Consider the following 25,782-nt stretch of genomic DNA (forward strand, 5'->3'; position numbering starts at 1 on the left):
AGCTCCACAGAGCAACGTTTAACCCTTTTTTTGGGGAGGGAGATGGCATTGATTAAAGTCACAGGACGCCATCACAGTGGACTGAAAATCAGCCAAAAAGTGTTGTTACCTTCTTACCTTCACACTGGCATTTGCACCGGAGAACCCTAAGGAGGGAATAAGAGAAGGGGTGAAAATGTGTGTCAGGCTGGACCCGGTAGTAATATATCTAAAGTGGGCATCAGATAATGGGGATAAAGCGCTTTTCTTTATCGCCAAAGGCAGCTTCATTGAGTTAACACAGAACAGTCAGGCTCAAGCTGAAGCATCCAGAGAAGCCAGCAGGCAGAGGAGGGGGGAAAAAGTGCTATTAAGCAAGAGAGAATTGGATTTCTCCACCCTAATGAGAATTCATCATGAGATAGATGAGTCAGCCTGAAAACACAATTCCATACTTGCAATAATGAGATCATACTTGAGGAATGGGGTGTTCATCCCTCAGATGGGGAAAAGTAAGAGTCAAGGTTACCGAGATTTGCACGGAAAGCTTCACTTTTAACTCAAATACAGTGACTAATTGTCACATGAGAAAACTAAGGAGAAAAAGAGCGGTGGTTTTTGTGATATATAAAGTTTCCACTGAGGCACAAAGTCTGAACGTTTCTTTTGGCACAGGTGTGGCCAAAGACTTGCTCACCCACACACTGAAAACCAAATTGAGGTTGCAAATGTTGTGAAAATCGCAAATGTTGGGAGTCTGTAATCCTCCAAGGCGAATTCTTTTTTGGAGTAGATACAGCAGAATTTCAAAAAACCACACAGGACCACAAATCAACAAAGTCAAAGAGCTTTTTTTTTTCTTTTTTGTTTTTACAAAAAAATTATAAAACAGTGCAAAACCTCCTGGATTGACGCCCATCCACAATGCAAGATGTTTTATTTGACCTTGATTTTTTTTTTTGACTGTGGCAGGCTTCAGCACTGACAACAGTTCGTGCAAAGGCGTAATTATACTTTGTAAATGTCCCACAATCCCTTTGACGGTTTGTGTCTATGCATTTGAGGAGAGGATGCCAAAAGTGTCTGAGAACATGTTGGCATAAACTTGTGATGTTAAGGAACTTTGCACACAAACGTAACACCATCATAAAGCAACACAAAGGCGAACTGCTGCCAAACAAGGAATGACAGTGGTAATTAACCGGCATGTCGATTTCCTTTTGAATCTCTCATAAATAGAGCTCTTCACAATTTGCTACAAACTTAAGATTCAGCCTTCTAATGGAATATTGTCTTTCTCCTATTACTTGTTCTTCCTGTGACAAAGTGACAGCTGGGACAAGTGGTGAGGCTCATACTCCTGCTCTTGCTGGAGAGAGAGACACTGCCTGAGTCTGTCTTGATATGGTTTTCAAGGTTGAAAAATAGTCACGGCCGCCTCGCGACGAAACTGTTTGAAGCAGAATTTTGAGGCTCTCCGCTGAATTGATCTCATCTTGCTTGAAGGACTGACGGACTATTGGATCATCCATCACTGTGACTGATTTCTCGATTAGAAAGAGCTCAGAGTGGACTCGGCTGTGAGAGAGTGCATTGGGATCAGTGTTGGGCAGACACAAACATACAGATGTGCATGTCCACTGTGGAGTGACATCACCAACAGCTGATAAATACGAAAACAATGGAACACTTTCTTGATAATATGCTTTGACCGTGGAAACAGATGTGCTACTGGGGTTAATTACAGCTTCATAAGAATCCCACAAGACTACCTTAAGTATGGGATCCTTTCAGACAAAGCCACCTCTGTTAGAAGTAAAGTCAAAGAAAAACTCTTTTAAACTATTAAGATGCCTTTAATGTCGTTGCATGGTCATTAAAACAAACATACAGTATATGCACTGATGCGTTTGAGCCACAAGCCTCATTTTAAATGGTTAAACCTGACCATAGTAGTTTGAAAGGTTTACTGTAAGTAGTGCTCCTACTTACAGTATATTTAAATATTAAATATTAAACACAGTTAGTACAATACATTTTTATGTAGCCCATCATTTACCGGAAGGAGGACGCAGCTGTAAAGTGTTGGGCTTTGGGTATTTCCACAGATTATGATAATGACATAATAATTCAGCAATGATATGAGATCACACAGAATGAGTATGTGTGTGGAACGAAAAGTGAGAGCAAAACATCTGCTTGGGAGTTGTCGTTGTTTCGGACACATTTTCTCTGTTGAGCAACTCGGAAGGTGGAATAAAACCTTTCTTTCCTGTTGGTGTCTGTTAGGACGTGTGCGGCTCACAACCCGCTCCAAGTCTGCCCGAGACGTGACATATAGAGTTTGACCCAACGCTGTCCCACCTGAAACTCTGCTGCAGCCCAGCTGACCCACTGCCTGCTGTTATATGAACTCAGGGAGAGCAGAGGAAAACAATGCTGGCAGTGTGTGCACACAACGTCGTGGTGTATTTGGGAAAGCACCAGTCACTACCTCACTGTGCTGTGTAGCTTTTATTTATAGTGATCCTGACGTTAACATCGACACTAACACGAAACGTGCTCCTTTTTTTTTTTTTTTTTACAAATTGAGAAACAATAAGCACATGAAGTGAATAAAATGGAAATGTGTGCGCTTCGCTGTTCTCTGAGATTGCAGAATGTTTTATTGTAAACTGGCCTGATAATCTCAAAACTCTCTGATATTAAATTAAACCCAGCTCAGATCAAAAAACAGTCATTTAGTTCAGTCACTGCTCTCTGGAGGAGGTGGGAAGTGACGCTCGGAATCCTAATTGAGTCAGAAATTGCAGCAACCTGTCTTATCAGAGGAACACTTGGTATCTAAATCTTCACATTTTTGTTCATGAAGTGTTGTGCTGCTCTAAGCTCACAGGCTTAATGCAATCACTGCTAATCCTTTAATTCTTGAATACTTTTTTTTTTTTTTTTCATGAAATACATTTTAATACAAACCACTCACACAGCAGTGGCACCTGCTGTAGGCGGGCGAACAAAGGTGAAGTGAAGTCGTACTACTGTATGTAGTACATCAGACTCTGGACGCCCAGAGTCTGATGGACTTTTTATGGCGTCTACACTGACGTCTCAACAGTTTACTTGCTGTGTTCCCAACTCTTCATGCTACCTCAACTGATTCCTCACACAAATCCAGGACACCAGTTTGGTTCAGCTTGTGTCGAAAGCAACAATCCAACTTTCCATATATATTGTACTTTCTAGTTGTCATGTGTTGTTTTCGCTGTAATATTCAAAGGCTACAGGAATAGATTTTTCGGTGTGTGTGTGTGTACCAAGAAATTCCAAATTATAGCATACTAATGGTCCAAAGTTGGATGTTAAATGAGAGGCTGCATTGAAGCATTTTCTTTAAAAGTGCACATCGAGTGCAGTTTTTTTTGCTGTGCAGAGATTTGTGCATCAGTCTCGACCTTGAAACCACAGGACCATTGCTTTCTTGTTTCTGGACATTCAGCCACATTTTGGCTGTGACCTTCCTCTGCCTTCACCGCAGCTGCTCCTGGTGCCTGTGAGTGAACTCAACCAGGATGGACTTCCTGCTGGGAACAGTTGTTGCAGCTCTCTGCCAAAGGACCATTGTTCCATCCATCAGTGCTGCAGTGACAAGATGTGATTTTAAATATTTCATCTTGAGTGTTTGCTGTCAGATCATAAATAAAGACAAAAATTGATCTCGTGGTTGTTGTTTTTCCTCCATGTTTTTGGATGTGGATATGGTAAGGACCACTTTGTGATACAGATGCAAAAGTGAAGTGCGGCTGGATTCTCTGTAAAACACCATCTACATATCCTGTCAAGTACTGTTCGATTCACACAGGAGTGGAGCCAGATATGGCCCAGAACATTCTGTTAACAAGGGATGAGTTTTATATTTATGTACTCTCACAATCAGATTTCTGATCAATATGCTTTCAGGGCAGTCGCATGCCTCTCTATTTAAAAACAAAACATGCATTTACTGTGCACCTCTGTGGCTGATTTCATTTTACCTTCGCTTATTGAACAAATTTAGTTCCTCATGGTCACTAGTGCTATGAATCTTTCATCACCTTCGCCTGGAAGCACTTTGTGAGCAATTTGCACATGTTTATTTATTGCTATATTGTTACAGCCTCAGCTCGGCTTTTATACTTTTTTATTCACATAAATCAAGATTTTTTTTTGGTTCACAAAACAAACACATTCTCCCATAAGAGATCATTATCGACGATAAAAACAGACGCTCTTCACGTCACCTTAAACTCATGAGATTTTGAATGTATAATGAGTCGTAAAATAATAATTCTGGTTGTGTTGTGAAGGAGCAAGGACACGACTACCAAAGAAGACCTGGTTACCTGGTCTCATGCTGCCCTCTTGTGGTTATTAAAGGTGACTGTTTCATTTCTGTAAAAGGCAGATTATATAGAGCCAGAGTCAGTATTTGATTTTAACTTCATGCTCATGAATAAAGTTCTTGGTGAAATAGGTTTAATTAATATGTAGAGATTTAAATCAATACAATTGGCTTGTACTTCTTTGCAAAATTTTAGACGGCATATTTTCTTTTACATACTATACCAACGGTGGATTCAGCTGCTGCTTTGTCCAATTTTGAAGGAACAGATGGGTCTTATTATATATTCTAAAGTGATGAAGTGTTTAAGTTAAAAACAAAACAACAACCCTGATTCAATAACGTATTTTGCTAAACTAGAGACATGAGTCACAGGCTACACTGTGGGAGACAGAACAAATTTGGATTAACAAGAAAGCTGTGATCTCAGGAGCATTCAGATTATAGGAAATGGAGAAAGTAATACATTATTCTGAGTGCTATAGTTTCCATTTAATTTGAATGTATTCAATGGAAAAGGCTGCAACTATTTAAGGAGAACAATAAAAAGTGCAAGTGGTAAAAAAAACAAATAGTCGACTGCAAATTTACAAATAAAATAGATGATTTTAAATAGTGCTGCTAAAGTAGAATGTGTACAATTAGTGCTTGAATGTGACCGTTTATATATTTCCTTAAATATAGTAATATATTCAATTACACTTCATAAAATAGCAACGTACAACATCATGTTATTTGCAGCCGTATTCAGATCAAGTCTCCAGTTTTACAAAAAATTGTAAATTTACAAAACGCAAGATTAAAGTAGCTCCGATACATATTCAGGTACTAGAAATCTATAGCATCCTTACGACGCACACCGTGGTGTTTTTACATTCAGCATTAAAAACAAAAACAAACATTCATGGCTTAAAATTAAGCATTAAGCAACATTCAAAACGAACGATGACATTCAATCTGTGAATGTACTGCATATTAAACTACAAAAATACACATATATAAACAAAATTAAATAGAGTCAAACACATCTGAGAAAAAGTCGGTGCAAAGGGGAGTCAAAGGGATCTTTACACCAGGGTTTCGGGCAAAGAGGCTGCATTTTCCTTTGACACTATCTGCCACACGTGCCACCTTTCTGTCTGCCAGTCTGTCCTACGAGTGTCCTTCTGTTGTCCTGCTACAGAGGCGTCTGCTATATCTGCAGTCTGGGAGGCAGAAGTCTGCTGCGACTGATGTGGAGTTTGAGGGTCAGGCTGATGCATTAAGAGGGAGGGTGTGGAGTGAGAAATATGGGCGTCACTTAGAGGTCGAAAGTAGTGAAGGGGAGACAAACTGTTCACTCCGACCTTTAATAATGGATAAGCAGAGAGTCCTGTCCTTGCTGCTAAGTTGTCTGACCTAATGGCTCCTGATTGGCTGCTCATTCCTTGATGTAATGACGATTCAGGTTGTCTCTGTCCTCTCTGGTCATGAGGAAAACTGCTGCTGCGAGTCACCGGGAGGTGTGGCCTGCATTCTAGCTCACCCAATGAGATTTGTGTAGGCCTAATGGGCAAGTTGTGGTTACCTTGGTGACTGCTCAGCCCCTCTGATGATCCGCACAACTCACATTGCGACATATCTCCAAGGGAGACTGGGAGAAACCATTCATTAACATCCAGCATTCATCGAACTTCAAATATCATCTGCAACAACATGAAAAGAGGATTCTGTTACCAGCCATGTGATTGGCAGAGACATCTGTGTTAAACAGCTCACACCATGTGGGCCAGAAATGATCACTGTCACAAACTGTTGAAGCCACTGAGAAAGAAATTGAAAGGATGAGTTTGGTTTCCAGGCCATTACACACACATGCAACAAATAGTCCCAACATCTACGGACAGATGGTTTTCGTGTTCTTGTAGAGTTAGATGAGATCATTGCCACCACCATATGCATACAATAGGTAGGAAACAACATCCAGCAGCCTGTATGTTTACTTTAACCCTTTAACAAAGAGCATATCGCAGACGACACGTTTGTGCAATTTGACATAATTACGCGACAGTTTGTGCTATGGGACAAACAACAAATGTTACTTTAATTATGTTTTATACTGTTCAAATTTCAAATTGCACATGCAAAATCTGGTGTCCGTGTACAACTACAGAGTTTTTGTTTTTCTTTCATTTTGTTTTTCTTCATTTTAACCTGTTAATACACTATTTTAACATGCAGTAAATTGTAAATAACTGCCAGATATTGTAAGTTATTCTGGAATGTGCTAAATCACTTACTCACTGGCCCTTTTATGGTTAAAATAAGCAAAACAAGTCCATGCGGACATTTTGAGGCTTAGGTGTTGAAGGGTTAATGACGTACATTTACCAATTTACATTAAGCCCCTTCACTGTCTGTTTATGAATCTTGCATAAAGATGTTTTCCTCTGCATTAGACAGTTTGAGTTGTTATCTATGCACATGCTCCGTGTCTTTTGTTAATTCTTAATAAATAAATCGGACCTTCTGCATAAATAAAATTAACCTTCTGCATTAATATATCTAAATATGAAGAGTAGTGTACCAACATTGGCCAAAATGTTTCCGAAACTCATTTCTATTGCCTTTAAATGACTTCAGAGTGAGGAAGAAAATATTCACTACTGTTTTATTTTTTTGTCTGCATATAATTTCATTACTAATATATCACAACTACTTATTGCCATTTGCTGCGTGTTCTGCCTCCTTAGATCTGCCCGTGAAGCTCAAACACACAGAGGAACCACATTAGACACCGATTACCATGTTCCCACACTTAAATGAGGTTTTCTGTTATTTTATTTTTTTTTGATTGAGAGAACTCTGCTGGCAGAAATGATATATTGTGAATTTAATGCTAGGGCTGTGCTGAAGAGCTCCTGGCTCCACTTACATACTTAATATACAGACTTGACATCTAAAGTGAATAAGCATCTTCCCATCAATGTACAAATAATTGACCTATACTATATTATACAAACTATAGTATAATAATATGATGCTGCCATCAATCTAGATCACCTTTGTCAGTGGAGGTTGTAGGAGAGGTGCTGCCAGATCTGTCTTTCGAGTGGAAACTGAGTTTGTACTGCTCAGAAAGACTGAGGACTGTGTCTGAGAGTGGACTGCTGTCCTCTGTGTATTTCCACAGCAGTCCATCTGACAGGTCAGGGGAGTTGTTGTCATAGGGAGAAACTTCCCCGCTGGACACTTTAATGCAGTCACTGGACAAGCAGCGCTCGGTCAGAGAGAAGGGCTCCTCTGCTCTGAGAAGGCCTGGATCGCTGCACAAACAAGAGGAGACGCAATAAATTTCACATCGCCCTATGGCTGTTGACAAGTAAGAGCTACATGGCTATTAATATAACGTGCAATCTGGAAACTCACGATTCATGAGAGGCTTTCCTCCTGAGTAAGTAATCCACAACATCAGGATCAGTTTCGAGTAAACTCATCAGCACCTCATTCTGCAGGTCAGCAGGAACCTGCACGAGCGAAAGCTCTTTTTAATGAAGCTCATAATAATTTATGACAGTAATAAAATTATACTCTTTGTTACCGTAATTATTTTATCACACTTCAACTGACCTGAGGTAAACAATTAGGCACTTATCCACAGTCATCAATCAACAGCATTATCACCCCAGCAGCGTGTTTTTAATCAGTTAATTACATCTGGGCCCTTGTTGTTCCCAGTCTTCTCAGTACAATTTAAGTTCAAACACCTACTATAACAGAAACAGCATTATATTTGTATGATATAAAGGAATAATAATAAAAACAGCAGGGGAAAAGCAGAAATTACTGATGCAGAGTTCCCTTAACCGTTTATATTTCCATATCTCAATTTATTATCTGATTCACAATAAACAAATCTGTAGAGAAGACCTGACTTGGAGAGATTGTCTGATTGAACGCAGTAGAGTCTTTTAACTGCTTGGTGTTCAGTAAGCACTACTTACCATAAATAATCTATCATATGTATTGATCATCATTTGGACCACACTGATGATGGCTGTGCTCTCCTCTGCACGGGCAAAACTCTGCACCGCAAACTCTTTGTCTTTCTTTAGCTTCTGTAAGAGGTTGGGTCCAAAGATGGTCGCTAAATTGAGTGATGTCATCTTGTTCCCAATTATCTATAGACAACAAAAAATGGACAGTATTAGTCTTAAACATACACACATATACATATATACACCAAACAGAATAAACAATAAAAATGTTTTTTGTGTTATGACGGGCCAGAGTATGTCTATGTTTTAAAACAGTTTATTTTTAACCATGTTTTCATTCGAGGGACGGAACCTCATTCCCAGAATGTAAACAGTGTCTGCCATCTTTGCTAACAGTTATGCTAACAGGACCAAGTGTCACTGGTGGGCACGTAACAAAGAAAAGAATGAAGATATTTCTCAACTCAGGGGAAACTGAGGTTGGGAAGCACTATTTTTCAAAAATACTACCCCTAGTCGAGAAATGCAAAGCTAAATGCAAATTGGTGAAGTATTCCTTTAAAGTATACGACTGCATATGAGCATGTGGTCCGCATGAGCTTTACCCCATACTACCACAAGGAATTACTTTAAAAGGAAACAAGGGAGCTGAACTACTCTTTTCATGTGCACATGAGCTCACAAACAGGATTGAATTCGGCTGTCAACAGACTATCTTGGTATCCAGGACCTTTTGGGAATGTTCACCTACCTCAGGACTGCCACTATCAATAAGTCAGACTCTGAGTCGCCTTCTTTTGTTAAGAGAGAACTGACTGGTCTTACATGCATGAGAAACTAAAGAAAATGAGTTCACATTTGATGCTTCCAGGTGATGAGTAACAAAGCAAGACCCAAAATGGATGGATGATTAATTATTATATACTCATTATTCACATTACTTATCTCAAATCTTAAAAACTACTATTCTACACAAGGGTGAACACAACTGAAAATGTTCAGCAGACATCGTGTATATGGATTTAAAACAATACAGTAAATAATATATATATATATATATATATATATATATATATTCACACACACACATATACATACATATATACACAGTCACAGCAGAGTGAGAATATGTAAATATGTAGATACTGAGATAAGCATTTTGTTGACAGAGTGTATCCCCCACAATGTGACATTTTCCTTCACTTCCTGTTTACAAACACATAAACTAGGGAAATAACAACGTATGATGTTTGACAGAGGCACCATGTTTGTGTATTCACTGTGAAGCAGTTTGTTGAGCATCATTTATTCAAGATACTCACTATGGAGAATCGTCCATTCTGGTGCTGTTCTCTGGCACTGCTCTGTCTACAAATTAGAAGCTGCAGATTGACAAGCATCTGCCATACTGCCTTTCGTGGCGTTGATCATAATCACATTAAAATTGTAAAAACTCTAGCATTGGTCTGTGACAGCTGCTCATTTCCTGAACATGTTTTTTGAGATTTCGAGTGAAATGAACGATAAAATGTCTGAAAGGCTGCAGAGTCATGTCATTTAAAACTCTTCTGGTTTTTGGCAACTGCCACTAGATAATAGATGAATTGTTCAGCTTTACAAACATTGATAGTTTATTCTGTTCAAAGAGATTTTACTTTAAATTTATACTTAATAGAAAACCAGTAAAAATCTTAACTATGTGCTCAACATTTACTCTCTTACTAATTATTTTGTGTGTTAAGAGTGTGTAACCACAAGCAATTACTGCTCACAGCAGCAGTTTTTACCAAAAAAAGGTTCTTTACCTGCTGTCCGTCCTTGTCCACACTGTCTTCAGCATGTGCAGCTACAGTAGACAACAAGCAGAGGAGACGATGCAGCGTGTCGCTGTTACACGGTGGGAGCAGAAAGATCAGGAGCTGGAGGGTGCTCGCTTGGCCTGAATGATCCAGCACTGCAGATGAAAAACAATCATTAACAGGAAGCGAGTTGTGTATTGGGTGTAGATCGTGTGCAGCGCGTGTTTTCTCCTCACACATTGTGTTGATGAAGGCCGTGTAGAGTTCTCTGGTCAGCAGTGTGTCAGGCATGTCTCTGAGGAATTCTTTCAGCAACGCAGCCACATCATGGACACTGTTCTCTTCATCCATGTTCACCTCCCACCCATGGTCCAACTCCTTGCGAAGCTGGGCAACATAATCGTGAATATGAATAAACCTCAAATAGCCAAAGTTGATGAATTTATGAATTTAAGTGTGGAAATCAAAGTACCTGGCGGACTCTCTTCTTGGAGCTCCCAACGCGGAAGATTCCAACTGTTTGTAGGCCTGAGCAAAAACAAATTGAAGCATTTACAGATTACAACTCACCAAGAGAGTAAATTGGGTGTTAATCTGTACATTTCTATGCAGCACCATTAGCACTTTCATGATGGTGTACCGTATTTTTCCAGGTGTTGACAGCAGAGATCCACCGCCCTGGGCACCTGTCTGTAAATAGGGTTAAGGCTGAGCTTTTTATCGCGACGCTTCTTCCTGTTGCCAGCTGCCTCTTCTGGCAGAGACAGCTGGAGGGCCTCCAAGAGCCGAAACTGGTTATCATCAAGGTCAGTGATGCAATCCACAGACACCCCACCCTGTCAAGCATATGGGTGACAACACATAAAGTCACTGTTTCAAGTCATTAAATGTAATACAGTCGTTTAATAGCTGCGTGGTCCACTCTGTTATCCCAAAAAGGTTACAAATGCCCTGAGAATGTTAATGTGCAAGAATAATCAGACTACAACACTGTGCCGGGTTTATTGACAGACCAGCCTACCCTCCTGTGAGTCCGTGGGGCAGCGTCTGGTAAGCTGAGAAGAGGCAATTCATTAGGAGTCTCAGAGGTTGAGCTCAGAGATGACGTGCTGCTGGACAGCTCTTTATTGGCTCTTTTGAAGCTGTAGGTGAGGTGAAGGAAGGACAACATCAGTTCCGTGGGGTCACTGTGCTCCTCCCGTGGGGGATCGTGTCGCTGCTTGTGCGTGCGGTCGTTGGAAATAACCTGCGACAGTGGTATGCCAAACACCTGCGGCATAGTCTCTGTATGAGGTGGCAGAGTGAGACAGGAAGACATAAAGTTCATCTCTTTCGCTTCAAGTCAACTGAGAAAGGTCAAATTACTCTTGAGATGTGTCAGTCAGGCCAGTGTACAGCATGCATTCCCATTTGGATCTAGTATTTTCTCTTCCAATTTTTAAAATCCCACTTGAACTCTTCAATAAATGTTTCTCAAAAAAAGTAGACGCACTACCAGGATCATGCTCTGAAGGGCACACTCGGTATACAAAATTAGAGAGTGCATACTTACAGAAACGGCTTTGTAAACAAATGCAGAAAAAGAGGAAAGAGGGGGCAGGCCCCGCCGGAGAATAGGCTATAATGAATGAACCACCACTTAAGATTGTTTTTGTTATTTCCCTCGACTGCCTGTCTAACGGAGAACATCACTTTCCTGCCAGATTGTTGCAGTAGGCGGGGCAGAGCTCGGCTCTCTCTGCAACTCCTTTACTCCGCTGTTAAACTTCTGATCCTACAGTTCTACATGTACAATATTAGCAGCTGCCAATGTCTGCTTCACTGACTCTACACAGGTTTAGCCAGAGGGATCGACAAGTTTAAAGTATCAGAGGAAATAAAGGTCTGACAGCGCTCAGAGGCTCTCCCACAGACATAAAAGAGAGCTGTTTATCTTCACTTGTTTGGAAATTTGTTGTTGGAATTCCTTGTATAAACAAAATTTTCAAGGGAGTGCAGTGAAATTGTGCCCAACCCAGTCAAATCGTGCTATATTAGAGAACTGAGACCTTAAAACATTTGAGCAATACTGCCTTAGAATTTAACAAGACATAAAGTATAATTTGACCAATATTACCTTTGTCTTTACTCTTCTCTTTTGATAACGAATCCAACTTCTTCTTCAGTGACTTCTTGTGTTTGTAGCCTGAAAAAGAAACTGAGGTGTCACATTCCTTGTCACAATCTTAGCATGCTCGTGTTTTCTTCCCCCTGTTCCACCAGAAATTCACAGGCTAATTCCCTCAGCTGTTACATAATTCAGGAGAGCAAACAAACAAATGCTGTGCAGAAAGTGTCAGAACACAACAACGTAAACTGTGGCTTGTGGGGCACAGGTGAAATACTGCAGATGAATAATATGAAGAGGAGGTTTGTTTTCTGTTCCTTTTCATATCCCAAAATCTTACTTTAAAAACGTCAACAGAATATTGACTTATTTTTTGTGAAAAGATATATATATATATATATATGTACTGTATATATGTATCTGAAACAAAAGGCAGATGTAGATAGACAGTCCAAAAGATGCATGTTTTATAAAACATTCTGTAACAGAGTAGTAAAATTGCGACATGAGCAATTCTACTCTCATTCTCTATATGTGTGTGTGTGTGTGTGTTTACTAATACATTTAGGGATGGTGATGTGGCAGCCGAGGTCACCATCCCGAAGCAATCGTCTGAAGGCCACATCCTGCAGACGAACCCTCTCCAGCTCTGAGAGGCTTTGTAAATGGACTGGCTTCAGGCCAACTCTGCATCCTGACACGCTATTCCAGGTGAAGTCCCCCTGAGGACGTACAGACAGACACACACACACACAGACTGAGAAAAAGACTTCACACTACACATCACATACATTTATCATTGCTGTCACATCGGAGTTCATGACCAGCGCAGTCTCTCCACTGACCCCACTATGCATGACGCCGCAGACCTATCTGCTTCACTTGTCAGCTCAAAAGAAAACATTAATCAGCGGCTGTTTTCTGTGACACAAAGTGACAGGTTGTTTTCAAATGTGTTTAACCTATATCAACATCTTTATTTCAGCATTAGGCCTTTTGTAATGTCCTTGTTTTTTTTAAATCAGGGTTTAGTTTAATGGTCTGTGTATAACGGAGGTTTATACTTCACCCTGATTTTGAATAATCTGTGATCAAGATAAATAGAAATAAAGAAAAACAACTTTGATCTGTAAACGTTTTTCAGGATTATCCATTCTGTATCTGAAATCCTCAACCTTTGAGCATCTCCATGTTGAAGATTACTGTACATAGCTTTGATCCAGCACAGTCATATGAGCCATGTTCCAAAGAGGCTTAGTAACTCATTATAAGGATAAGGCTTACACTAAAGTGGCTCACTGGCTTTAAATGAGAATTAGAACTGTGCTACAGTAGCACACTTTTTTTTCTCCTGCACAAAGTATAATACATTGTTTTTTTGTGTGGGCAATAATATGCAATTGAAACATGTAGGGTATGTAAACTATCAGCACCATTGGCAAGTGTGGGATTCAGCTAATGCATTATTTGCATTATAGATGAATCTGCCACTTAATCATTCTGAATATATGTACAATGTCAGAAAATAGTAGAAAATGCCAATCACAATTGTCTATTGCAGTTATTACAATTACACAACTCATTTCACATAATAACAAAAACAAGCAGGGAATCCTCAAAATTCTGGCTAGATGAGAATGTCAGAATGACTTTAGACTGACACCAGCATCTTTTCTGAATTGAACTGTGAGTAATGATCAGTTATCTGTTAGTATACTGTGTTAATCTGACCTGTACAGTATCTCAGCTACCTATACAAGAACTGACGATCAGATACTTACAACTATGTATTTTGAAACAAACAAGCCGACTCGATGACCAACAGAAACCAGCACAGCTGTAGCAGAACGGGCAGTGGATGGGAGGCCACACCGAGCATAAATCTACCACAAGTGCGTTCTGTTACTCCTTCAATTTTGTATCAACATTTGTTGGTGAATTTGAACATTGCAAGTGAATATCCCCACCACCTCAACCTTCATTTCCACGTGTTGGAGAAACAACAGTAATTCATACAAAATTGTGATTGTATACTTGCAAAGAACAGCAAAGAGTAAGTCACGTTTGTTGCTCATCCACTCATTCTTCTCAGACATTCCTCTGGTGTGACTATACAGGAGTGCAAAATGTATCTGATGCAATAGTAAACCGGGTTCCCACACATCAGCACATCAGCAAAGTGACATCATTAATAGCAACACTAATTCCAGGTGTGCACAGAATGTCAAGGCAAGACATTTGAATGTACACACACTATCTACATAACCGTGACTCACTAATCTAGAATTTCTCCTCATTGCGACAGTCAGGGGATGTAGTAAATACATTATTTTTCTTAGTGTCAATATGTCACAAACTTTGAAGGCATAGTACCTAACCTGTGCTGTTAGCTTCAGTATGACAGAAAGCAAAGAGATACTTAAAAGCCTCATTGTAAACATATTGTGTAGTCTTTTGAAATATGAACATGCCGATGAAAAGTTACTTAATCAATTTATCAACAGTATTAATGATCAATAAATTAAATTTAGTGATTAGTCTTTTTAATTGTTTTTTTATTCATTCGTTTATGTGCTCTTATAACTAAGTCAGCAACCACATTCATGCATGTATTATATCAACAGTAATTCATATTATAATGATTATCACTGTAATCGTTCACAAAAATGCTCTCATGTTTCTGTGGACACACAACAAGGTGCACGTTAGCGCAGATTCTCGTCAAAACACAATGACATTTTTGTAGTGAGCTGTGGAAAACAATGAGAGGAAATAGGTAATTGTATAGATTGTAAGCTCAGATTGCACCAATCAACCGCACTTGAACTGGATCCAGTGAGGAGATGAATATTCCTCAGTGCTCAGGAAGCCATTCAATGGGGGCATTAACGGAAAGGTTTTCCACACGAGCCCTCGCTGCTTGTCCACTTCTTTGTGTAGACGAAGTCCACACTGAATTAAATTCAGTTTAAAATGACCCACTTAATTTACATCACCTGTTTTACACTTTTTTTAGTAAAACAATTACTGTTGACAAACCTAAAATAACACTGGAGTGTCCTTCAAAGATGGGAAAGTACCAACAATAACACAAAGCCCTTCAATCACTCACTCACACACACACACACACACACATCCTGTGAAACAGAGGACACACAGTTTTACATGAAAAGTTTCACTTTAACACATTGTGTCATAATCTTGAGCATCACTTTACTAGTACTGACTGACTGCTCCTTGCACCTTATTTATTTATTTTGTTTATTCAGTATTAAGAGTAGATATTTGATTATGTTTTACATAGTTTTTTTGTTTGTTTTTCATATTTGAGCTGGTCTATTTTTCTTTCTTTTCTACATGTTTACATGTCTAATAATTCATTAGTGTCACTAATAATTTTTTTGTCAATCAGGCTTTTTTAACTGTTCTCTACTGAACGTGTACTTATTAGTAAATACTATTAAAAGTGACAATTTCCCTATAATTTCCCTATGGTTAATAAAAAAAATAGGTTTGTTTTAACTCAACGCTAAAATGTAAACGGGTAAATTAAATCATACAGTCCTAATTTAAATACTTTTTTTACGTGACATGTCGACAAAAGAAAAGCAGCCATGCACTCACATGACTGGCGATGCTCCGCTGAGGACGCGGCTCCCCCATGACGACACACACGTTACTCCTCAAACAAACTTAAAGTTAATGCCAATAACTGAGCCGACGCCATGCAGAGAGTCTGAGCGCCACAGAACAAGAACTCGGGACGTGAGCGAGTTTAAGTACTGATAAAAACCCACAGCGAGAAGCTGAACTCACCCACTACCACTGAGGACATTAAACCAGGAGGGGGCAGTGTTCTCTCTGCCTGTTTGACCATGTTAATATTATCTGACAGCAGAACAACCAGGATAGACGTGGAAATACAATGGTTTCTATTAAGAGAACTTTAAAAGGGAAAGTTCACGGTTTTTATTTCTATTTTATTTTATTCGTGGTTGACTTTTTCCAAGTACACTACTGAGCACGTCACTGCTTTTGGGGAGACTAATGCTGCCTTCACGTGCTATCGGAAGTACAGGTGCGTTACGTTCAAGTGCTTTTGTTGTTGGAGCAACTGAAAAATGGATGAAACACGGTTCACCCTTACCTGTTTTTTGAGTAAAACTCAATTTTTGAATTGTTAATTTACCTGCTAGAGTACGAGGAGGATGTAGGGAAATGTAATATGTGAGTAGCCTTAGTATTTTACAGACTAAATCAGGGGTATATTATTTTTGAAAAGACAAAAAATGATTTCTAAAAAAAATTACCATTTGTGATGAATGTTGTCTTACGCTCTGCCATCTTGTAATGTCAAAGGTAATCTCGACTCAGGAACTTGTGTATCAAACTTGGGTATCAAAATGATCTTATTAAATCACGGCGTGAGGGGTATTCATGTGAATTTTGCACATCCGAAACTCATATTTACCATAACAACAATTAGGATCATTAAAGGTGGGTACCATTGGACATTTTGACGATAAAACTTAACAACTTTTTTTAACAACAAGAACAACTGTTTGTGTGTCTTTTTTACATATAGTATCTGTGCATCTAAATTAAATTTGTCTTTGAGGACAGTGCCCAGATACATAACAAGCCACCATTGCTGCATGTGATAGAACCGTGAGAAAAAAGAAGAAGAAAGAAAACATCAGAGCTTGTCTGACAAGTGAAGCTTATACTACCTAAATCAGGCTGAGTGAGTTCAAGACTAATGCTGAACTGTACATCAGTCAAAAAGACATATTAGTCATTAAATACATAAAATATCAATCATGGATTTGGGGCTTTGTGTGTTACAGAGAAGAAAGTTATTGTTGGAGAAGCCGAGATTCATGGGGAAAATACAACGTTCCAGCAGTGGCTTTATAACTAAGGTTTCAGGTTTCAAGTTTTCAGATTCCTGCAAGCTGTTTATGCTTTAGGATGTATAGAGTTAAACTCCTCCTTTGAGGTCAGACTAATGCAGATGGGTCTCCAACCAAAACACAACACACACACACACACACACACACACACTCTGGCTGCATCATTCATCACTCACCTCAAACGGCATAAAGGTCCTAGTGGAACACTCTGGTTGGCCTTATGGCCCATAACACAATATTGGTTTCTGAAATTCAATATTTCAAGTATATAAATGTCCTAATTGTGCTTGCCACTTATTTGGTGTGTTAAATCAAAGCCACATTTTTATTAATAATATGGGGAGAATAAACTAATCTGTATTCTCACACACACAAACACAGGTTGAAATAAACCACATTCATTCCATCTACATTGCTTGATATAAAGTCTATGCACACATGTTTGAATACCAACTCGTTTCAACCCTGAAACTTTGTCCTGATGATTAATGTCCTCATTTCGCCACTACACCACTACATCAGAATGATGAATGACTCCCTCCCTAGGCTTTTGTAAGTTCCTGCAGTTTACAAGAAAAGTCTGAGCAAACTGAAACAGGCGTTCACTATTCTCAAGTTGCATCTGATCTGGCTGTTTTCAAGCGACTTCAAGTATGTCTGATAAGTATTCTGCTTTGTACAAAATTAATGAAGATTAGATTGCACACTGCATAGGCTCCTTTCAAACGCACCGTCTCCCCCGAAGACACAATTTCATGCTGACTAGGAAAAGGAAAAAAAAAACAAAAAACATTTGGATATAAACACAGTGCATTATTTTCCAATAACTCACAAAGTCTTCATATCCAGAGGGTAGTCTGGGCTAAAGTGAAATCCAAAATCAGCACAGACATGAATCTTAAAAATAGCCGTAACAAGTGATCCACTACAGTCATGTTCAAGGGCATGCAAAACATTTCAGAAACATGGTGTAAAATAAAAGAGGGAGCACACGAGAGCTGTCTTTAGATCAAAGGTAGTAGCTGCACTGTTGAGTAAGAAAAGGTCGAAGAGAGGAGTGCAAAGACTAATGATAAAGCTAAACAAAACTGACTGTTCAATCCTTAAAATTGTTTTTATATATGTATATATATATATATATATATATATATATATATTATGCCCCCCGTTTATTTTTTTTATATTTTACAATTTTATTAACACAACAAAGACAGGTTGCCAGAGATTACATAATGGTGTACACTTGTGAGGAAACCACTCTTTCTGATGGGCTCATTTTGTATTAATTTTGTTCAGCTTGTACGGTTATGTATGGAGTTCGTATTTATCACTCTTTGACAGGTAGATTGTACAGTATGTCGTATTCAACTCATAAGAATCTGAGCTCTGATCTGAAGTCTTGATATCTGCGACCTGGCCAGCACCATAATGCAAATAAAAGTTAAGAACCTTCACCTGCAACCAGTTTCCTATTGGACGACACCAGCTGTAAATCCAACTGGTGTCCACTCATATGGGTCATACTTAAACATCTGTTTTCCTTGGAAAGGGAAATTCATACTGTTAGTTCTGGGTTGGAAACCAGAAGACTAAGTCCATCTTTACATATGATCAATGGTCATATTGTCATGTTTAATTGTTCAATTGTTCAAGAGGTAGGTTTTTACCCATACCATGATTCCATTGTCCTCAGAGACATATACTGTATTTCTCAGAAAGATACTGTTTAATTTTACTCTCATCAGACACAGATAGGATGCAACGGTGCTGCAGTTGCACACCGGCAGGTCTCGTGCCATGCCATCCACATGGACAGTCTCCTGTGGGAAGAAATATGTGCCTGAGGGACTGTAGCCATGGATCAGGTCATGCTGTTGCATGGTGAGAAATAAGAGTGGAGCCTTCCTTCATGTAAACCAGATGTCTCTGCTTTTTATCTCAGCTCAGACCCCGGTTGACTACACCTCTAATGGAGCACAGTGACATTTGGCCTATGGAAAACATAAGTTCATTTGAAGAATACCACTCTGACACAGCTTTTAAACAAGTTGCGTTTGATTGTGCTATGGCCAGCAACCCCTTTGTTATCATTTGAATTGTATACACACACTTTGTGTGAGCACGCACATTGCAATGATAGATTTGGACTGACTATAAACTCACCATTAGCAGGCCCTGGCTCCTGGTATGCATTTAAACCAACTGGATGGCCTGAGTTAACTTCCAAGACATATACATCTCATTAAAGGAGAGTCATGTAGCTGACTGCTGCAGCAGTTTTTCTGCAAAAGGTGAAACACTGTCAACCTGAGACGTTACTGTGCCTATATCTTACAAAAGGGTTGTCACTGAGTGTACTGCCGCACTCACAAGCCTCATTACTGATCTTCGAAAAGGGCATTTACTTGCTGTCAGTGTAAGCTGACAGTGTGGTCATGTGAGTCTCCAGGAAGGATTGCACACCCAAGACTGTAGCTCAACTAGTACGAGTTGTACTCGTACTTTACAGTCTACAAATACCTCAAACAGTATACATATGACAACAACTGTAACCGCAGCATTATTGCAACATAGCTGAGGCTGTCATAGGCAATGTAGCTCAAATGTTTCAGCTCTGCAATGCTTAGCTGACTGTGACCCTCTGAGGATAAGAGTGTAGGCAGCACACAAGCACTCCCCAAGTTATAAATCACCTTCAATATCCTCTCTGACACGGAGCTGTCTCCAGGATTAATCGGCTTCATTCAGATTTACTGTGATTACATTTCTACGAGCTCTGGCTGTAGGATTTGGGTTCTTGTTGATGACTGAAAAAAGAGACTAGATACCTGGTGTTCATTACAAGCCTATTCTAGTGTCACATCTGTGATACATTTCCATTAAACTAAACAAACAGTGTTGCCATGAGGACCAATTTAAGCACAGCAGTAAAGATGGTCTCAAATTGTGAACATGTGACATATAAATACTATAAATCCAAGATATACTTATCTTTAAAAAAAAAAGACATTACCTTTTTTCATTGCACTTCAATGCAGGGAAAACACAAATTATCATCATTTAACTCAAAAAAAAGGTGCTTTTAACTGTGCATTTATGTATCACTGCACTATTGCTGCTTTACATACATTTATCCTTTGAACAAGTACATAGATATATAAATAAATCAGATTATTCCCTCTTATTTGAAGGTGAGAATATCTGGGTCATATCATTCAAAAGAGAATGATAAGAGTGAGGGGGAAAAGCCTCATACAGAAAACTTTGAAAAACCACAAGACTATTGTAAGTCATTCCACCTTGTTATTAAATACTAATTGAACTAATGGGCTTTGCACAGATTCACCGTTTTAAAGAAATCCTTAAACTAATACCCATCTCTTTTTAAGAATGAGAAACACTTATTGCCAAATTATTATGACAAGGTCACACCCCTTTCACTACAAAACAGCAAGTCAGCACAAGTAATAGTTTCTGCTTTCATCATTTCAACAAAAGGCATGAGCTGAATCACTGTCAGTGACCAGTGACGTAAAACAAAAATGTCTGAATCAAAGGTCCACGCACAGAGTTCTGTTCTTGTCCTTATTAGTCACAGACTTGGTGGTGGTGGTGAAACAGTACCAGACAAGCGTTTCCTTTTGGTTCATTTCCCATTAGAGCAAAAAAAAACATACAAAATACAAAATGTGCAGCAAGTAAAAACTAAAACATTTAAGGGGGGGGGGGGAGAACACTGTGCTGTAATGTAATGTATGTACTGTAGTATACTGTCCTGCACTGTGCTGGGCTACTTAGAAGTATTCCACCCACTTCCGGAATTTGGATACGGTACACAGCTGCTCCTGAGTGCTGTGTAATTACCGTAATGACTAAAATTCCAGAAATAAATATATTCTTTTCAAACGAACTTGTTAGCCAAGTTCAAGTGCATGCTGCATGACTATTAAAGCTCTTTTTAATCCAAATAATGACTTTTTAGTGACTTTGTTTGGGTCAGGTTCAGTCAAAAAGACAGTTATGCCATTAGAAATAACACAATCAGTGTTTATGGGTGCATGTCTGACAGGGTCACTTCCTCAAACGTAAATAACAGGTACATTCACCTGCTGCAGCTTTCAGGTAAACTGACCTTGTACAGCGGCTCCTCAGCTTCGGTGTCATAATATCGCATCAGCGCCGGGTCCAGGCTCCTGGTCTGCCTCAGTCTGCGCCTGGAAATAGTTTGGGGGCTTCGGGAGCACGAGAAAACGCTGCTTAGCAGTCCTTGAGCCGACATGTCTCTTCTAGCTGTTCAGGTTGTGGATAAAGTGGTGTAAGAGAGAAGATTCATATCTCTGCCACAAGTCCAAACGGAACTAAAGCAACAGCGGCGACAGCAGCAGGTTTCCCGGCCTGACTGCGCGTCACCGTGCGGTATTATGAAATAGGCGCCTGGAGTCCCATGTCACCTCCTCCTCATCCTCCCACACGCACACACTCACACACTCTGACTCACTGCTTCACTAAGTTCTCATTTGTTATTACGAACAAGATGTATCGAGTAATTAAGTGTACAATGAGGAGGTTTCTTTCTACAGTGTACTGTAGAAATAATAAAGATTTCAATTTTTTTTATTTGTCTTGGACTAGAGGACCAAGCTGCAGTGCAATACCAGACATAACAAACATAACACATAGATAAACATAAACTATACATGCAATGCATGTAGTGCATACAAATACACACAAACATACATACATACCCGTGTACATACAAAGCTCCATACACACCTACATCCGTACATAGATACATACATAAGTGACACACCCCCATTTGTACCTTACATCCACACATCCATACATATAGTACAATCACTTTTATTTACCTTCCTCCCCCCATGAATCGCTCATTTATGAGTTTGACTGAGTGGGATGAACAAGTGCTTATGGCGATTAAGCTTGCATAGAGGAACCCTGCACTTCCTCCCTGAATTCAATAAAACATATTACGGAAACAACTTATTGGCCTGTCTGATGGTAGCCTGTTCAAACCGATCTTGTGGCTTGAATACTCTCTTCACCAGGTTGTGAATCTGAGATTGTTTTAGCCTTGACTGTCAGGTTCCCAAACCAGCAGATGACACTGTATCTAAGAATGGATTCCATTGTTGTATACGTATAGGCCTCAAAAATGTTAAAGTAAAAAACTCTGTGTTTTGGGATAAGTGGGTCAATACTGATTAAAGTTTTATAAAATGTTAGTGTGGTAAATACATGACTTTTTCGAGGCCCATGGAGGAAACATCACACACACATCAGTGTTAATCATAGAAACACTGGACAGACTGTACCCAGATTCACAGTCCTCCCTTGACCACACTCCATTTTTTTACCCTGCTGTAAGGCAGTTGAGATACTTGGCATGTAGTGCCCTGGGAAAAGAGCCTTCCTGTGGGAGCCCCAGGGAAGGGACCTGTGTGATAACATGACATGTGAACCAGTACTGTATGGCCACGATAAGCCTTCATCAGATACCAGAGTCCACCAAACAGACAGGGGAAGTGGTGATAAGAGGGGCTGCTTTGCGTTTGATCCACTTATTTGGTGGTGCCAGGGTTTACAGTAAAAGTTAGAGCAGATTCTCATAATGTCATTTCCACATCCACTAACCTTGTAAGGGATATCACCACAAACGTTTGGCCCACGCTGGTCCTATAAGAGAGATTTTAGGTTACCTCTCAAAAAGTTTGATTCAGTTTCCGACATGTAATTTAACAGAGGAAAATCATCTACCATGTACGTAGATACCACAATAATAATATAATTTATAAGCTGTTAATCAAAGTAAATAATCATTGCAAGCTTTCCAAGGTACACTCTACTGTGTAATATTATACACTATAAACACAATTAGTACTGCACTGAGCAGCCTGCTGGCAGGATTGCTGTCACACTGGAGCCATAGAAGGCTTCTGATTATGTGTGGAGCATATTTCCCTGTGCTTTATTAGGTCAGTTCTCTCAAGCTATTATCTTTTGAGGGTTGTAGCAAAACAGGCATTGTATCGCTTCCCTAAGGTTAAGACGGGTGAATTAGAATAATGTATAATGTTATTGCATTTAATTAAATCATTTCAAATCTTGTAACACTTGGGAGAGTTGGCGATGTATCTATGTGAGTGGTTTTAGTTGCGGTCCTTGTTGGTAATTGCTAAAGGAAATGCAAATCTCTTGTTTGTGTTGACGATAAACTGTGGATGAGTCAGCATGGCATGATCTGAGTGGCAACATCCTCCCCTTGTAGACTACTAGACTGCGACCACTAGATGGCAGCAACACACACATTGCAGTGCTAATTACTATTATATTAATTTGGAGACTTGTGTGGACCAGATTTAACAGGCTTGGGGGCACCAGAGCAGAAAAAGGAGCAACAAGGCCGCACCATTCCACAACTTCCCCTGTATGGTGTGTTCTCTATTTATGCTTGAAAATAAACAGTTTCAGAGTGACTCATATGATTTTGTAAAATTGTCACAGTGAACTTGGGGCTTTGCTCACTGATCGGACATATGGGCACAGTATAGGGCCTCAAACTCCAATGACCTGGGGGCCAATGAGTGTCTAGTCTGCCCATGAGGGGAAAAGGTAAGACAATAATATTGCATCGTGATATCGTAATATCATGATGACATTTCATAGAATTTCAAATTAAAAGTGCTTGTTTTGATATGGAATGGTGTTTCTTTCACAATAAAACATATTTATGATGCAAAATGGATGGATACAAAACTATAATGGATTTAAATGTGTGACAATTGAACTCTGTCCCAACTGTATGGAAAACATGTAAATGAATGCATATTTCATTACTGGTATAACTTAGCTTAGCCGTGACCTGATGCAGTGTCTTGTTTCTGTCACTTGTCTGTGCTGGCGCACTGTCGAGCTCACATTTAGCACATTGCATTATGGCGTTATGAAGCCTCAGTGATATTAAATAGATTAAAGCTATAATCTGTCCTAGCGAGAAAACAAGACTATTTATTTGTTTGCTATGTGTGTACAGTTATTGAGAAACACCTATTATGTCATAAGTTGTGGCAGTTAAAGGCCTGTTCTGTCAACGGGAAATTGAATTTGCTTACATTGTCGTGTTGTGTGTTTCTTTTTCTGCTGCGGCCCAACTCTCCACCCCTCGTGTTGATGCATCTGGTGCAGAAGTGAAACATGATGCATTTGTCTTTTGAAAACTGAGACTCTCGAGACAAAACACAGTTTTCAATCCTTTAGTGCAGCTATATCAGATTGGAGACTCCTATTATTTCTCTGATTACCATCCCCTACATTTGATAGCGCATCTTCTCTACGGTGAAGGGGGAAAATGACAGTAATGGGGAGAGGGAAAATGCAATCTAGATGTCAGACAAGCATTTGATTAACCACTTTCAGAGGTAGTCTCTGCATCTGGGTAAGGCCATGCCATCTCACATTTCCACTAAGCCTCATCCTTCAAACATTACTGGCCACACGGTATTGATTTTTCATTGTTCTCAATATCCCCTTGCCGTTAATAGAATTTACACCAGACTATCAAAGTCTCAAGGAGGCCTCCCCTCCCCGGACAGTACTGCCGGGACACTCTGAAAGGGCACACTCCAAGCCTGCTCTCCTTTAGCTCCAGTTGTGCGTAACTACCTGAGAGAGAGAGAGAGAGAGAGAGAGAAGACATGGAAATTGAAAATACAAGTGAAATTGAAAATTGTGTTAGCAGTAATTTGGATGAAAATGAAGAGCAGCAGAGGTGAGTCTGAGGCTGTTTCTGTTGTTATTCTTGTCTCACAAATGTAAGACTAATTGGCATCAGATGATATCTATATGTTTAGTGACAAAGGGATGTCAATGCACTGTTTATTTATGAAAGTAAATATGTGCTACATTCATAACTGAGTCAGTACAGAATGTGCCAAAACTTAAAAGTTAAGTTAAAAAAAAAAGTGTAGAATTCACTCAAACTACAAAAAAACAAGGTTTATAATTTAGATTTACGCTTAATAAAAATAAAAATGGTTGTACGGTGAAATCGTCTAAATGTAAAATGATAGCTGTGATCTCTTAGATGAGTGGAATCAGTGATCAATTTTCCATTCTACTGTGACCAATTATATTCTTTATCGTCAGGCGTAATCATAATCCACAGCTTTACAAAATGATGAGATTCTGGCTGATAGATGGACTTAAAGCCCAGCCTACAGCGTCGCAGTGTTTCTGATTCAAGTGACAACGTCAGCTTGGTGACCTTAGCCACTGTCCATGGGCACATTGATTTTTCTCCCACATTACAGATAATTGCTGGATGCTGTGAATCCTATCCTCCCAGGGCAGCAGGGAGGAGCCTCAGTTGTGTGTTGACACGAGAGCAGCTATCTGATTTGAGGAATGTGATATCCTGGGTTCTCATTGACTCTTATTGAATCCTGTGTGCTTCCTGTCTATGCTATGACTATATTTAACAGCTTACTGGGCAACTTGTTTTTATACTTGTTTCATTTCATTGCTTAACTTTTAAATACAAACAAATGTCTGTTACATTGAAACCACTGTCAAATGAGTTCGCTCAATGCTGATCAAGCCTACCAGCTCTACT

The 25,782-nt window shown here is 39.4% G+C and overlaps 1 protein-coding gene across 5 annotated transcripts in view; it reads right to left on the reverse strand.

The window, feature by feature from the left end:
- Nucleotides 1–5,926: 5,926 nt before the first annotated feature.
- Nucleotides 5,927–25,782, reverse strand: part of LOC131443516 (rho GTPase-activating protein 6-like) — an 80,909-nt gene continuing 61,053 nt past the window's right edge. The window contains exons 3-16 of one of the 5 annotated variants that reach the window (XM_058613204.1): nt 24,284–24,347; nt 22,806–22,847; nt 21,286–21,443; nt 12,803–12,962; nt 12,250–12,318; nt 11,155–11,417; nt 10,774–10,969; nt 10,606–10,661; nt 10,370–10,520; nt 10,140–10,288; nt 8,341–8,517; nt 7,766–7,863; nt 7,400–7,662; nt 5,927–6,042 (exon numbers count right to left, since the gene is read on the reverse strand). In XM_058613204.1, the coding sequence (XP_058469187.1) occupies nt 6,032–6,042; nt 7,400–7,662; nt 7,766–7,863; nt 8,341–8,517; nt 10,140–10,288; nt 10,370–10,520; nt 10,606–10,661; nt 10,774–10,969; nt 11,155–11,417; nt 12,250–12,318; nt 12,803–12,962; nt 21,286–21,432 (1,740 nt within the window). In that variant the 5' untranslated portion in view covers nt 21,433–21,443; nt 22,806–22,847; nt 24,284–24,347 and the 3' untranslated portion in view covers nt 5,927–6,031. Of the gene's footprint in view, nt 6,043–7,399; nt 7,663–7,765; nt 7,864–8,340; nt 8,518–10,139; nt 10,289–10,369; nt 10,521–10,605; nt 10,662–10,773; nt 10,970–11,154; nt 11,418–12,249; nt 12,319–12,802; nt 12,963–15,864; nt 16,240–21,285; nt 22,732–22,805; nt 22,848–24,283; nt 24,834–25,782 lie in introns of those variants that run through there. The other 4 variants (XM_058613213.1, XM_058613197.1, XM_058613198.1 and 1 more) reach the window with 4 other exon arrangements.

The sequence above is a fragment of the Solea solea genome, chromosome 2 (assembly GCF_958295425.1).
Source record: "Solea solea chromosome 2, fSolSol10.1, whole genome shotgun sequence".
Lineage (NCBI taxonomy): Eukaryota > Metazoa > Chordata > Actinopteri > Pleuronectiformes > Soleidae > Solea > Solea solea.